This window comes from Ictalurus furcatus, chromosome 16 (assembly GCF_023375685.1).
Source record: "Ictalurus furcatus strain D&B chromosome 16, Billie_1.0, whole genome shotgun sequence".
In the NCBI taxonomy this organism is placed as follows: Eukaryota; Metazoa; Chordata; class Actinopteri; order Siluriformes; family Ictaluridae; genus Ictalurus; species Ictalurus furcatus.
In genome coordinates, this window is record NC_071270.1 from 18,170,390 (window position 1) to 18,186,964 (window position 16,575).

At 38.6% G+C, this 16,575-nt stretch overlaps 1 protein-coding gene across 1 annotated transcript; it reads right to left on the reverse strand.

The window, feature by feature from the left end:
- Positions 1-264: 264 nt before the first annotated feature.
- LOC128619983 (roundabout homolog 2-like) lies at positions 265-7,649 on the reverse strand. The gene is made up of 2 exons (XM_053644545.1): positions 7,123-7,649; positions 265-863 (listed from the first exon to the last, which is right to left on the reverse strand). The coding sequence occupies exons 1-2, from the start codon at positions 7,175-7,177 to the stop codon at positions 529-531; spliced, it is 390 nt and encodes a 129-aa protein (XP_053500520.1). The 5' UTR covers positions 7,178-7,649; the 3' UTR covers positions 265-528.
- Positions 7,650-16,575: the final 8,926 nt, after the last annotated feature.

The window sequence follows — 16,575 nt, forward strand, 5'->3', positions numbered from 1 at the left end:
GGCTGTCAAGAACAACATAAGTGCTGTTATTTTCTGCTGTTATGTGTTCTCTCCTAGCTATTATTTGCTTCAGCGTTACTTGCTGCTATTTGCTGGCAATGAACTCCTCGTGTTGAGATGTATGTATGTGTGATAAGTTTTATGTTTCAGGTTATTTGTAGTGTTGGAAGATGCTGTAGAAGCTCCTCTATTTATATTTCTACAGAGCACAGTCTGTAGGCTGTTTTGCTTTGCTGTGTTTGCCATTGTTAATCGTGAAACATGACCAGATCGCTGTCATTTTGTGTCGTCTGTTCATTAGAGCGTCAACATACAGTACACTAAGCTTAGGTCACATAGTAACTCATGGAATTTTATGTTGGTATCAGAGCATTTTTTATAAGTAGAAGTAAATTCAGTAATTAAGTTCAGTATTATATCAATACCAGATACCAACACTAGTAACAGTGCATCCAAACACGAACTAAACCCATTTTTCATCAACGTGCCTTTTAATAACTGAAAATAGAAAGCTGTCAAACTCAGAAATTACTCACATGCCACTTCCAGTGAAGCGTTGTGGCTGACCGCCTCTCCCATGTAGTTTCTGGCCACACACACGTAGCTGCCGTCGTCAGGTTTGCTGCGGCGACCGTGCACGATGCGCAGGAAGAAGAGTGAGCCACTGGGAAGGAGCATACGGTGCGAACGTGGGTTGTCCCTGTCTGTCTCCACACGCTCACCATCTTTATACCACTCGACAGTGGGTGCTGGACGGCCCTCGGCCTTACAGTTCAACGTGGCCGGCTCACCCTTCGACACGATCAGGTCTGATGGGTGCTCCACAATCCGCGGGGGGTAGTCCTCCTGACGGATACGAGATCCTGGCAATAACAAAACAAGGAATGTTGGGATTATTTAGAAGATGAAATCCATATTTATCCCCATAATCTGTTCAACAACATGCCATCTTGATTCAGTAGCTATTTTTCTCCACTCCTCCTGTGTCTTCCCAGTATTGGCAACGATTTGGATGCAGGTAGTTGAATTTATTTCTGGACTATTACCAATACTATACAATCTGTGAATCATCATATGTGACATCCCATTTCCCCTTTATTTTTTCCTCCCCATCCCCTGAGGGGTGCCATATCAGTGATATCAATGTTGTCACGTTATGCGTTTGCCTTTGTAGTGTAAAATCGAATAAAAAAAAATAAAAAAACAACCCTGGAACATCACTAAAATTCATATTGGAATGGTGTTGAACATTCACTTATAAAAATCATATTTATATGACAGAGATTCCGCTCATTTTGATCATGGTTGCATGAGAGTAGCAAGGTAAAATAAAAATGATTTGAAACGATGTCTTTGTAAATATGAAACAAAAAGGTGATTTTCATCCCAGACATCAGGATCCTCAGGCATGTTCAGAGCATATCTGTGTTTCCAAATATCGTTTATATGCTAATGACTGAGATCAACGTATGAGATATTGGATATTGGGCATTTCATAGGAATGATACAAAATACTGTATATAATATACAAGAGCATTGCTCTAAAATAGAAAAAAAATGGATCAGTACATCCAATGAAGAAAATATGAGAGTTAATTAAAATAAGATTACAGGAATATTTCACCCTGAACCATGTTAAATGTGTTTATATTGAAATATTTATGATGTGCGTAGCAATTCGGGTGGTAATTGGTTGGTTGGTCCTGTATTTTTGTGACTCCCGTGAGAAATTAGTGGTTTTGGCGTGCTGACATCACAGTAAGACATTGCTAGCACACTTACAAATGGCATTTAGTAGGAGATACATTCTACACAATCTAAATGAAAACAGTTATTGATCTACAAGATGACAAGCATGATGGTGTCGATGGTGGTATTAGCATGAACGTTGAAGCTTTTGGAACTGATCTGTTTGAGCAGAGTGTACAGATGAAGAGGTGAGAGAGCCAGACAGACGAAAGGACTAAAACGCTGCTGCATCGCTCTCTTTAGATATGAAGCAAGGGCTAAATCCCACTCGTGCAACCATTAGAAGGTATTCATTGTGGATAATGTAGGTAAATATTAACCATTAAGTGAAAGTAGACCAAAATGTCAAAGAAAATATTTTAACCAATGAATTTAATTAGAAAATACATTTTGGATGCCACTGAATATTTCATATATTTAGTTATAAATATAGATATGTGTCATGGTTGTGCCGACTTTGGAGCAAGACTACCATTCCCATCAGCCACTGCACCTCACCAGGTCACGCCACATGACTGTTCGCACCTGATACACGTTTTGGTTTAAGGAGCACTGGAATTTAAGTCAAGTCTTGCACTACACACTTTGCCTAGCTTCAGTCTTACGTTGCCGTTATTGGTTTCTTGTGTTCTTGTAGTCCTTGTATTTCTCTATGAAATACATGTTTTGCGTGTCTAGTCTACAGCGTTTGTATGGTTTGTTTGTTTCCATTAAATTCAAATCTGTACTTGCATCCACCTTCATTACATGATAATATGGAAGTCATTCAGGGTGGCTTTTTTTTAAGACTACAATGAAATACTCGTTTGACTGTTTTTATGAGCTACTATTATACTACATAAATGAATAAATCCATGATAATGCTTAGAAATAGTTATGCTTATATAGAATCTATATGCTTATATACAGTATATGGTATGTTCTCAGGAGTCGGGCCAGGCGTCTATCACGAACAGAAAAACTGACCAGATCATCTAAGTTAGACAGACTGACAGTGCAAGGTGCATGTTACATTTATGATATTCCCACAGGCGCGAAAGAGTTCAATCAGATATTTTATTAGGAGACTGACTCAAATGCGCTGCTGTCTCCCTGGCGGGAAACACTAGGAGTGTGCATACAATCATATACACACTTGTGTGTAGGTTTGTGTTTTCTTAAAGATATCATTTATATTTACATATAAATGAATGTGTGCTTGTTGGATTAGTATGTGTGATTTTCATTAATAGTGTCCCTATTTCGCTGCTTTGGCCGATTCTTCAGGTTCACTATCAGCCTCGAACAATATTTATATTAAATTTTGCTATACATGAAATTGATAGTTTGTTAGATTCGAAGCCACCGAATGACTGAAATAAGAGATGCAGGGTCAAAGCTCTCGCCTACAGTATGCAAATGAGCACACTAATGAGAACAGATTTCATAGCAACAGCTAAAACCATCGTCCCGCTCCTGACATGCCGTGGCAGTAGACTGCATTAAAGATTTAACAGCACAGCCTCAATATATGAAATTCCATCACTAGTTCAATTTCAAGACCTCATTCTCTAGACTGTCTGCTTAACTGACTGTCTGCTGGCCTGTCTGACCAAAGCAATTCCCAACATAAAGACCAAGTTAGATGACTCGGCTCACTCAGTCGCAGAGCTTCTTGCATAAACATGATCAACTGCTCGCTCAGACTGCTGTTGGTTCATTAATCCCTTCAGTGCTCCTGTACATATGAGTGCCCAGATTTCATAAGCTTTCATCCACAAAAACAGAACAACACTGATTTTACTGGCAAGCTGGTGGTCTTTCACTCGTTTATAAGCATACCCTAGATTTAGATCATTCCCTCAGGAAAAGGGAAAGGAAAAGTGAGAAATGAAGGCATGTGCACCATGTGTGTGGGTCTGTCATGCTGGCAGATGACAAGATTGACAGTCAGGGATTGAAGCTTTAGAGCATATGCAGTAACTCACACCCACTGTATCTGCCATTGTGCGCATGCTAGATGTATGAGTATGTCTTTTCAAATCGACATTACCATGCGAAATCCATAAGCAAATGGCGAGGCAGATGGGAAGGATGATGGAATGCGTGATTCTTCAACACCTTGTCAGATTTGACAGGCTTCCTATACATGCCATGTTTTTGCTATAAGAACAAATTTCTTCTTCGGAAGTCCAAACATAAGCCGAAGCTCAGCCGGTGTCCTGGCACTGATGTTCTTTAGAAAATTCAGAAACAGCAGGTGCTGGTTATAACAAGTTCACTTGCTGAGTGGTTTAGGGCACAGTTGTGCCATGTTCCTGATGTCAATTCAATAAATCCACTGTGAGGCCGGAATGCAATTTGGACACCGGGGCTGCAGCTTACAGCACAGAAAGATGAAAGCAATACCGATTATTTACTCAGTGTTACTCTACCGTCGGCCATTAAGCCATGGAGAATGGGATTTGGTGGACTGCGGTAGCAGTTTCCAATGCTTCATTCCCTCTACAGCCTACATCTCATTTCCCATTAAGGACAAGACTGATGATAGTGAAGGCTCAGGAATTTCAAAGAATTCGTGCAGCCAGACACTGTACATTCCTAACAGCTGACAATCTATACTACTAACAACCGTCTCTATTGCTATCCCAAATCAACCCCAATCCCGTATATGCAGCCTGTATGGAGATCATGATATGGTATGAGATAATGTAGAAAAGGTGGTAATAAATGGGCAAACAGGGTTATATAAAAGACTCAATCAGGAAAGCACCTTGGGCATCTTTTAATGAGGTTCTAAACAGGTTAGTAGAATCAAAAAGATAGCAAAGGCTATCTCATGCCCGAGGATTAGGTCTGACCACAAATCATTCCAAGTGAGTTGTAGCACTGCCACCTATTTCCATTTTGCTAGTTATCGGAAAATAAAACCAACTTTAAAAACAGAGAGCAAGCACACCATATCACACCAAGACTACACAAATAACGTGTTAAGAAGACAATGAAGAGAAACGGTCCTTCTGAACTTTCCTAAACATAGAGGTGCAAGGAATATACCTTGGCATAAATATTAACTGTTACTGGCAATTTAACTGTAGCAGATGAAGTTCACAAATGCCTATATCTATTGGTGAAATATTCACCAACGTTCACAGTGTATATTTATAATAATATATAGAATAAACATATATAGTGTTTGACTATTTATTATTTTAAACACAACACAAAAGTGAAATCATAATTTTATTCCGTAATGTGACGTTGGTTATTTCTGAGTGAAACAAGCTCACTATTTTCACTGGGGTAGAAGGAGGGGGAGATAAAACATGGCAAATATTAACATTATATTTTCGGCAAAGTGATGTAGCCAAGGTGAGCAAAAGGCACTGCAATTACATGGGAGAAAATTCAATATGTATCTTTCAGATGCGAATTTGGGTACAGTGTGCATTAAAAAAAAAATCTAAGGTATCCTGGATCATAATTTATACCTTGTAAGTTTACCCTTCTAGGTGAAAGGTACATACTAAAGATACAAAAGGTGTACCTTTGAGGGGACCACCCCAGCGACAAAATTTAGTACCCGTTTTTTTCTGAAACTGTAGGAATGCACCAATCCTGAACTGAAACGGTATTATGAAACTGCATTTTTCCATTTAATCCACTGACAAATGATATGCTGTCAACACACATGGCTCTGACTGACAGAGCAGTTCTTGCACTGAACTCAGGTCAAAGCTTGTCTTAAATCCTGTCAGACATGATACTTTTTGGATAACTTGACATCAGAAGCATTCAGGTATTCTTAAGAGGAAGTTAGTATTGGTTCAGTATTTTATATGGGGTAATATTCAGTGCTATGATATTGGTATTGTTTTAAAATGTCGACAGTTTTGATTTACAGTTATTCAGCGAATTGAACATTTGCAGGCAGGGGTGTGGCAGGATACTACAATAAGGTAATAAATAATATGTACTATAATTCAGTCGTAAAATTAATTCATGCATTCATTCATTCATTCATTCATCTTGAGTAACCGTTTTATCCTGGTCTGGATCATGGTGGATGTCGAGCCTCTAATGGGTATACTGGGCAGGAGGCACAAATACACCATGAGTTGGATACCATCCCATCGCAAGGCACCATGCACACACATTCACATCTAGGGGCACTCTACATAGACTAGCCAATCCACCTACTGGCATGTTTTTGAGAGGTGGGAGGAAACTGGACCTAGAGGAAACCCACATGGACAACATGCAAAACTCAAAACACACATACAGTAATCCAAGATCCGGATCAAACCAGGAACCCTGGAGCTGTAAGGTGGCGAGACTACCCGTTGTACCACCCTAAAGAAAAGATGTAAGTCTTCATTATTTTAATAAACCAAAAACTATGAATAACCCTTTTAACACATATTATAAAACCTTTTCTAACCAAATAATAACGAATACATTCACTGATGCTACGCTATCACATTTAATGCCAGTGATACTAAACATACACTCAGAAATACAGATTCCAAACTGTACTTTTCCATCAAGGGTGCATCTTTAGTACTTTTATTAGGTATCTTAATACCTTTAAAAATAATTTAAGTGATGTAATTCGACCTTAAAGCTAATTAAAGGGGAGCACCACATGCACCCAGGTACAACAAACATTCTAAAGGTACAGAAGATGTAGCCTTGACAGTACCACCCCAGTGACAGGGAATACTACAGTTCTCAGTTCTCATACTGTGATATTGGGTTGTACACTTAACGTACAGTGAATTTTATACCGTTTCAGCCCTGTCTGGAAGTCTAGCCTGGAGTCAATACAGGCTATAATACTCACCCAGTAACCTTTAGAAGAAAGTGTTGAAATCGATAGCAGTGGCTAAATTCGAGCTGTAATATCTATATAAAGAATGCGAAGATATAGTTTCCATACTTCGACTCGACATTTTCGACCTCAGTGTGCTGTGTATCGATTTAATGGCGAAAAGAAGCATAGTGAAAGCTAATTAATACGGATTTTATGTTTAAAACGTGTAAAAAAAAAAAAAAAAGAAAAAGAAGAGGAAGAAAACTTGTAGCGTCGAGTGTAATATCAACAAAAACAGGATACACGCTGGTTGTGTTGTGGATACAGTTCAGATATAAGCTATAGCTTGATAGTTACATTATTTGGGCTAGAATTTGATATAATTGAATGAAATATGCTGGAACTGAATTGAATGTTACATGAGAGTGAAATATGTTATGTTATGGACGTGGAAGTCAACCTGAAGACCTTACTCAGTCCCTATAGGAACCCGACTGCGCATTGAGACTGTAGCACTGTCTCGTGCAACTTGAAACAAACTACGGATAGTGCTTATTTAATAAAGCAATGCAAGAACTCACCATTGATTTGAGTGTTCAGAAATCCGCACAAAATAATGAACCGCAGAAGCTTCATGGTGACACAGTATCGCTCATCGCGACCAGGCGATTAATCACAACTTGGTGCAGAAATAATTCTCAGAAGTCGTTCTGGCTGTTTTTCAGTCCGCACAATGAATGGGAACATGCATTTATCATCTAGCTCAAAGTTTCTTCACTCCTTCTTGACATCACCGGATAGAGGATGTCACTTATCCACACATTTTCAGCCGTCCATGTCATCCACTCGCCTGCTCTGAGTCTGACAGCATCGTTTCAGTGAACGCTGCACAAATCCACTCAAAGCCAGATTCCTGCTCAGTATCAACGCAGATATAGAGCGGTGAGTCTTCTCTGAAATAGATCTCTCAGACGCCTTAAATCGGGCAATTAAAATGCGTCGAATTTGCATTAGGAGGGATGCACCTTGCCACCGCGCGAGCGCATGTGTGCGTGTGAGTGAGCGTGTGTGTGCGCGCGTGCGCGCGTGGAGCTGCACATCTGCAGGATTCAATGAGGATCAAGTTGGACCTCCTCCAGCAGCAAACACCCTCACAAAAATTTACCGTCAATTCAAAATTTACCATTAGCTTTAACAAACACACAAGCACAGAGGCATTTCTGGTTGGGAGAGGTTTAAAGTCAAACATCTGGATCATTCCAATAAAGAATAGAGGAAGTTTATTACAAGGTGAGCGCACTCTGAATAAAAGAGAAGCTCCTGGGTGTCTTGTGTGCTGAATCTGTGACACGAGCAGGAACTAAATAACGTGTACATTTTGATATAGCATGGTATGTTTACAATGTAAACCTTACTCATAAAATTGCTGAAATTAGAAAATCGTATTAAAGCCATATGGTGTGGTTTTCTGAGCGGTGTCGCTGGAGTACGCAGTGTTTTGGCGGCACCTGTCGACACATAGTGCCTTTTTCTCACACCATTTCTAACTAATCTGAATAGTCTTCTGGAGAGGAGGAAGGAAGGAAGGAAGGAAGGAAGAAAAAAGCGATGGTAAGAAGGAAAGTGCTACTCTGATGCTGCTGATAAGCCTGCATAGGGTGGGAAAGAAAGAGTGTGATATTTTGGTATTGCTGATAATACTGAGTAGAAAGAAAAAAGAAAGAAAGAAAGAGTGTGATATTTTGGTATTGCTGATAATACTGAGTAGAAAGAAAAAGTAAGAAAGAAAGAAAGAAAGAAAGGATGGAAAGAAAGAAAGAAAGAAAGAGTGTGATATTTTGGTATCACTGATAATACTGAGTAGAAAGAAAGAAAGAAAGGATGGAAAGAAAGAAAAAGAAACGAACAAACAAACAAAGAGTGTGCTATTTTAGTATTGCTGATAATACTGAGTAGAAAGAAAGAAAGATTCAAGAAAGAAAGACTCACGTTGTTGTCAATAATATAATTTGCAATGAAAATCTGTTGTATTAAATTAGAAAATAATGCAAGATAGAAGCATTTTCACTAGCGCTCTTAGACGGCAGTGCAAAAACTGGCATCTTAACAAGTGAAAATGTCATAAATATAGTCAACTTTATTTAGTATTTCCTATTATAAGATTACAGTAAACCAAATGTAAGATTATAAAAGTTATTTCGAGACATTTTACTCATTTTAATCTTTACATTTTGCATTGGCAGATAATTTTACTTCTTTCTAGAAAGAAAACTGCTTAAAAGGAACAAAGTTATCTGCCAATAGAACAAGACTATTTTAAGCTTGAAATTAGTAATTAATCGTAATAGGAAACACTAGATAAATTTGAAAATATATTCAATATAATTTCACTTGCAAAAAAAGAAATGTCCTCTCACATTCAACTGCTTTTATTTCCAGCAAATTTCTTAACATGTGTAAATATTTGTATTAACATAAAAACATTCAACAACTGAGACACGAACTGAAGAAGTTTCACAGACATTTGACAAACAGAAATGGAATAATGAGTCCCTGAACAAAGTGAGGGTCAATATTAAAAGCAATAGTCAGTATCAGCTGCTTTAAGTACTACAGAGCATCTCATCCTCATGGACTGCACCAGATTCATCAGATCTTGCTGTGAGATGTTACTCCACTCTTCCACCAAGGCATTTGCAGGTTCTCGATCACATCTGGGGGTGACAAAATCAGCTGTCTTACATATCTTCGGCGTCTTACATTACAGACATTGCAGTTTATTGCTCTGGATACATGTGCAGTCCTCACGCCTCCCTGCAGCAGGTCTATGGCATGTTCACGCAGGTGAGCAGAAACCCTAGACATCTTTCTTCTGGTGTTTTTCAGAGTCAGTAGAAAGGTCTCTTTAGTGTCCTAAGTTATTGTAACTGTGACCTTAATCGCCTACTGCCTGTAAAGTTTGTGTCTTAAGGACTGTTCCACAGGTGCATGTGCAATAATTGTTTACGGTTCATTGAACAAGCATGAAAAACATTGTTTAAACATTGTTTCCTATAAAGATCCGTAAAGCTTATTTGTATTTTACAAAATTATTGTTAAAATACAGTCTCCTGAAAAAGGTACGTTTCTTTTTTTTGTACTGAGTATAGATAGATAGATAGATAGACAGATAGATAGATAGAAAAATTGTTGTTGCAGCAGTACAATAAAAAAAAGCAAATTACCCATACAACAGTAAAGTAAGTAAATAAGAAAAAAATAAGATTAAAAAAAAATTAAACGCTTAGTAATGATAAGTGGGAACAAAAGTAAGTAAAGTGGTTGTAGTGCACTTAAGAAAATAATAAAAAAATAATAAATAATAAATACAGTGAGGTGGAATGTGAAAATGTTGTGTTATTTCCCAGCTAACGCAGAGTGGATGCATTGTACAATCTTAAAGCAGTGGGTATGAAGGACCTCCTGTACTGCTTTTTGCCTCACCATGGCTAAATCAGTCTGGAGCTCAAAGTGCTCCGCTGCATGACTGTGTTCTCTAGTGGGAGGAAAAATGAAGCATACATCTTTATTTATCATAAAGCATTAGCTACTAGAGACATTTAGAACCCAATTTCTTTCCTTTAAAAAAAATTACTTAAGGTATACTGATACTTGCAAATATATAGTATATACATTTTACTACAGTATAAACTATACTCTGTAAGTGACTACATTCATTCATTCATTCGTTCATCTTCAGCAACCGCTTCATGGTGGTCAGGGTTGCGATGGCTCCGGAGCTTATCCCAGGAACACTGGGCATGAGTTCAAATACGCTGATAGGATGCCAGTTTAGGACAGGACACCATGCACACACACATTCACACCTTTGTTCAATTTAGCATAGCCAATATACCTACTGGCATGTTTTTGCAAGGTCGGAGGAAACCAGACAACCCTGAGGAAACACATGTGGACACGGGGAGAATATGCATAACTCCACACAGACAGTAACCCGATTTCAGGATTGAACTGGGGACCCTGGAGTTGTTATGCGGCAGCGCTATGCACTGCACCACCACGCTGTACAGACTATACACACCACTATACACACTACACACACCAAGTGATAATTCTTATTACTTGAACTTCGACTACTTTGGCTACTTTGACAATAGTAACTAGAAAACGAAATCTGAATAGTTGAGAGTACAACGGAAATAACAAGATAGAATAATATTTATATAGCCAGTTACACGCCAGAAAAAGACTTCTGTCATCAAAACAGTTATATAGTATAGTATAGCTATATTAAGCACTTTAATTCATCACAATACCTTTAAATAAATCATTTTGCTATGGATTTTTTTTTTTTTTTTTTTTGCTATTTTTGTCTTTTCCAACAGCGCAAGAAAAAAGGAGCTCTAAACCCCAAGCTGTAACTATTCACAGTTTGTTCATTATGTAAATTCACTCATAATTAATTTATGTAATTTCATTATTTGAAGCTTTAATGGGAAAAATGAGACCTAATATAATACTGTAGATTGGTTTTTAATTATTTATCAGTGAGCAGGGTCATCATGCACAAGGCCAGGAGTAAAGCTTATTTTCCTTTTACTGCTAGAAGAAACAAGCAAATGTGGATTTACAGATGTGATCCTGTGTTTGTTTGTTTGTTTGTTTGCTTGTTTAAAGGATAATAGAAGTTCAATGGAAGATTACACAGGAGAATTTGTGGTCAAAGTTTAAAACAGGAAGATTAAGTATCAAAAAAAGAATTGAGATTATAACCACTCCCAACAGTTAAAGCATGTATTACAGCATGTCATTTTGACCCTACTCTATTATACTATTGCAAAACTGCCAAAAAAACAAATCTCTAAGGCCACAAAAATATCTCTACTGTAGGAAATTCCAGTTTGCTCATTGTGCTTGCTGTCAAAGTGCATCACTCTGTAAAATGACACAAGATGGCTACTCCACACCATTCAGCAGCTGGCTGAGGGTTCAGTTACATTACAGTGAGTGACACTGGTAGGAATTGCACTTACGACATCGCTCTTGTGACCCGGATCAACATCTGCTGATGGCTATGTCAGTCCCAGCGGCCTCTGCAGAGAAAGGGATGTCAAAATGGAGATGGGTGTAGTGGAGCAAAGCCGCTACACAGGCTTCAGCGGTATTCAGTCTATGAGACAAGATCAAAATGCTGCTAGGGACAGCGATCTCTAGCTTCCATTTCTTGCTTGCCTTTTGTTATCTATGTAGCAGTTTAAGGACTGTGAAACAGAAAAAAAAAAAAAAGTCCAACTTTGACTTCCATGGAAAGGACATACAGTACACTGTATACTGTTTGAGCAGGTGTATCACTTAGCAGCACAGCTCCAATTATAATTAAGGCATTTGCAGATGATTTCATGAAAAGAGAGGCAAAGTACAGCGTAAGCATTTAGCAGTTGAGGTATTTTGCATGAAAACAGAAATAGTTCTTTGGCAGTTCTATTTTTTGAACCCATTTGAACCGGGAACCTTGAGTCTCTAAATAAGCCAGAGTGATATGTTCAATTAGGATTGGAATTAAACACAAGATCATTGATTTCAAGAAACACAGACGAACATCTCTAACACACACTCTAAAAAGACCTTGGATCTTTTGCATAGATTAATACACCTCATAAACTGAAGCATTCATTTATCTTTAGTAACTGTGTTTATCCTGGTCAGGGTTGTGGTGAATTCCCGAATCCCAGGAACACTGTTCATACACCCTGAACAAAACACCAGTCTACTGCAAAGCATCACACTCACTCACACATGTATTCACACTTTTTGATGAAGGTGGAAGGAAACCAGAATATTCGAGCACAGGGAGAACTGACAGTAAATCCATACAGACAGATCTCAGGATCAAACCCCAGACTCTGGAGCTGTGAGGCACAAATACTATCCGCTGTGCCACTGTGTCATGCTTTTTAAATGAAAAGAAACTCTAATATTTGAAGTTCATGACAATACTCATCATGCACATGCACACAAAATTCCCATATAATATTTTTGCATTTCAACCTTTCGTAAATGAAATGAAACCAGACTGAAAAATGTTAGTCCTGCTTATCCGTGTGGCCCCTAATAACGCTCCAAAGTGCTAATAAAGGTATTTCTGAAAATTTGTATAGCACCATTCTACAGAACAAGTGGTTCAAAAATCATGATGGATGGTAGGTTTCAATGACTATGGGTTTGTTGATGTTAAAAATGACTATGGGAGCGAACAGTGTTAAAGTTAGCCTTACACTGGTAGACTACAGTACACAGAAGAAAAACCCCACATGAACCAGTAGGTTAGATCGCTAGCTAACCAGTGTAATGTAATAGCCTAAAGATTTTTCGCATTTCTAAAGGTTAATGATATTACCGCTCTTAAATCATATCACATAACAAAATAAATCCAAAGGGCATGGAAAAGGGGGATGGCAGTTTTACGACAGAGATGTTTGGTATCATTTGTTTTAACAAGAAGGTAGCTTCCCCTTTGTAACCCCCCCCCCCCACCCCACCCCACCAAACGCTGACTGTAAGCTAAAAAAACCCCACAAAAATATGTACAATACAGCCACATCACATCAATATACTGTTTCCATAAAACTATCAAATCTGCCAGGATTGAGATAAAGCAAATTCCAGCATCTAAGAGTGGTACATAAAATGGTACGTTGGCCTCAGTACAGTTTTGTTTGCAATTTTATTTTCCAGAATTAGGGATGAGCTTCCATTACAGTCATCATTGCTATATGTCGTGCAGGTCGACAGCGCTGTGACAGTTAGACTAGATGATCTGGTGCCCCATTTGGACTTGCTGCCACTGGTCATCTCTTCTTGTCATCTCTGCTGTGTGTCAGCTGCTAAAGGTTGGGAGAAGAACTGCTGTAAAAAAAAAAAAAAAAAAACTGAAGAAGTTATGGTGTTTTACAGGAGTAATTATTTCTTCTGCTGAATAAGTGATTGAAGACATTGAACATTTATTACCTCACGCTATTGATAGATCAGTTAGATATAATTGTCTTTTGTGACCTGTGTTTATTTGGCATCCAGGTAGCATTCTATACAGAACTACAATCACAATAATGGGAAATAATCACACCCCACCTTTCTCCATTTTCTATGTATAGTCGGTAGCAGGTGTGCATTTTTGCATTATCTGCAAATACTTCAGAAGAACAAAAACATTCATAAACTGGAAATGCGTGACTGATTTTGTAATTTATCTGCAAATTAGCTTAGCTCATGTTTACAGAAGTACCCCTTTACAGTAAACATAGGCTTAAATGACCCCTGTGTTTTCCCAATGTCCACATTTATCCAAATCTGTCAAAGCTCTCCAAAGATCTCCATCTACCATCCTCACTCAATCACTAAGGTAAACGTGTTGCCAGGCAACATGCGCTAGTGTTTTTCACTGACAAAGCAGAATCACACTCTGTTATACCTATCATCCATCTCTCTCCATCTCTCTGGAACACACACTTGAGCAGTGTCAAGGTCACAGGTTTCGTTGTGCGCCCCATTAGAGCTCCATGACTGTGTTTGTCTACGGCGCAGTAGCAGGAACAGATGGTGTTGGCGATTGGGCTGTCGGGCCGAGGCTCAGTCAAACACGTCTAGTGAAAGTGGACAAGTGTCCCTGGCCGTCTCAACAGCAGTGCACCCTCACAGTGCTGTCTGGTACAAAGAGATGTTAAAACCATGATATACATACAGACTGTATATATATACTATATATTTTTCATTCTTTGACTTTCCTTTTCAGAAAAGATATATGACTGGTGAATTTCTAAATATATCTGTAAGGTTAAAACGGTCATATGTAAGTTTTAGTCATATCCATACCTGATGGCTGGTCTCTGTATATGTTATATCACCTTTAAACAAGATGTATAACCTCCAAAAGTCTTCCCCTGTGACTGACCTACTGAAGTCACTTGGCCGGCTTCCTATTGAATCATGAAACAAATTCAAAATCGCTGTCCTTGGATTCTTGGATTCCTCTAACTCATGAAGCTCTCCACCACATTATATACTCTATTGGAAAAATGTTTTGTGGATGGATGAGACCAAAATATAACTTTTTGGTTTAAATGAGAAGCATTATGTTTGGAGAAAGGAAAACACTGTATTACAGCATAAGCATTCATCCCATCTGTGAAAAATGGTGGTGGTTGTATCATGGTTTGCTTCTGTTTTGCTGCATCTGGGACAGGATGTCTTACCATGATTGATGAAACAATGAATTCTGAATTATACCAGCCAATTCTAAAGGAAAATGTTAACTGACCCTAAGCACACAAGTCATTCTACCAAAGAATTGTTAAAGAAGAATTAAGTTAATGTTTTGGAATGGGCAAGTCAAAGTCCTGACCTTAATCCAGTAGAAATGTTGTGGAAGGACCTGAAGCAAGCAGTTCATGTGAGGAAACCCACCAACATCCCAGAGCTGATGTTCTGTACTGAGGAATGGGCTAAAATTCCTCCAAGCCGATGTTTTGTTGCAGTTATTGCTGCACAATCTGATGATGTTTTAGGTCATATTTATGCAGAAATTCAGAAAATTCTTACAGGTTCACAAATTTTCAAGCAACACCATATGCTGTTCTACAATTGTAGACACTAAAGTCAAACAGTACTATGTGTGTTGAAAGGATGTTCAGTATGATTATCCACTAAAGTAAGGGTGAGGTTTGGGTGTTAACTGTTTTTTAGAAGTCTTTTTAAAGTATCTAGGTTAATGATTTTTGGTTTTTATTTTTATTTGCACACACACTATAGCACTTGTACAAACCAAACTCAGTTTATAGTCTTTCAGGTTATAAATCCTTATAGATTCTTGCACTTTTTGCGTAATTCACCTTGAACGAGTTGTGCCATATGACTGAAAAGAAAGGCTAATGATACAATATGACTAATATGATGATATATCAAACAGTAAGTGTCCATCCATCCATCTTCTATATCACTTTATCCTTTTCAGGGTCACAGGGAAACCTGGAGCATCAGAAACAAGGCAGGGTACACCCTGGACAGGGTGCCAATCCATCACAGGGCACATACACACTCACACACCCATTCATACACTATGGACACTTTGGACATGCCAATCAGCCTACCATGCATGTCTTTGGACTGGGGGAGGAAACCAGAGTGCCTGGAGCACGGGGAGAACATGCAAACTCTGCACGCACAGAGCCACAGCAGGAATCGAACCCCCGACCCTGGAGGCATGAGGCGAACATTCTAACCACTAAGCCACTGTGTGCCCACACAGTAAGTGCGACACTCTTTAATGGTGGGCAAGGAGAAGGAAGACAGAGGCAGGCCTGACACACTCGTGCAATTTATTGTTTTTTTCTCTCGTTCTGGGGGTTCTTTTATTTTTTACTCTCAGCTCACATTTGCCATCGTGCTCTCTCTTATCCTTGCCTCATCTCACTGAAACAGAGAACATTCCTTAGCCAAAATTCCCCACAGGTGTGCACTCCTTACCACTCACCTTCTCTGGCTCCGCCCTGCATTCACAAACCGGTGCTCATCCACGCCTCTACTTCCACAGTAAGCTATTGTCTAGTTTAAATAAATGAAACTATTTAAAGTTGATGTGGATTGTCAGAATGTCCAGAACTGTCACATGACGAATACATGAAACAGCCTAACTATTTGCCTGCTCTCGAATAATTTATAACCCATGTGTAGCCTTTTAGGAGAAAACTCATTTCCCAGCTAAGGTAAGTTCCTGCATCATGTTCAATGTTCTGGGTTAGGCCCTGGATCCAACACAAGCCTGGCCAGGATAAAGAGGTTAATAAAAATGAGTGATCAGTGAGTGAGTGAGTGAGTAAGTCAGTGAGGAGAAAATTCTCAAAACAGAAAAAAGGGAAACCTACAGCAATGGTTGTGTAACTAATAATAAAATATAGCAATTAATAAATTAAGTTTTAGATATAAATGCTGTAAAAAATGTTCCTGTGCAAAGTGCATCTGGTGTCATTATAAAAGATGTT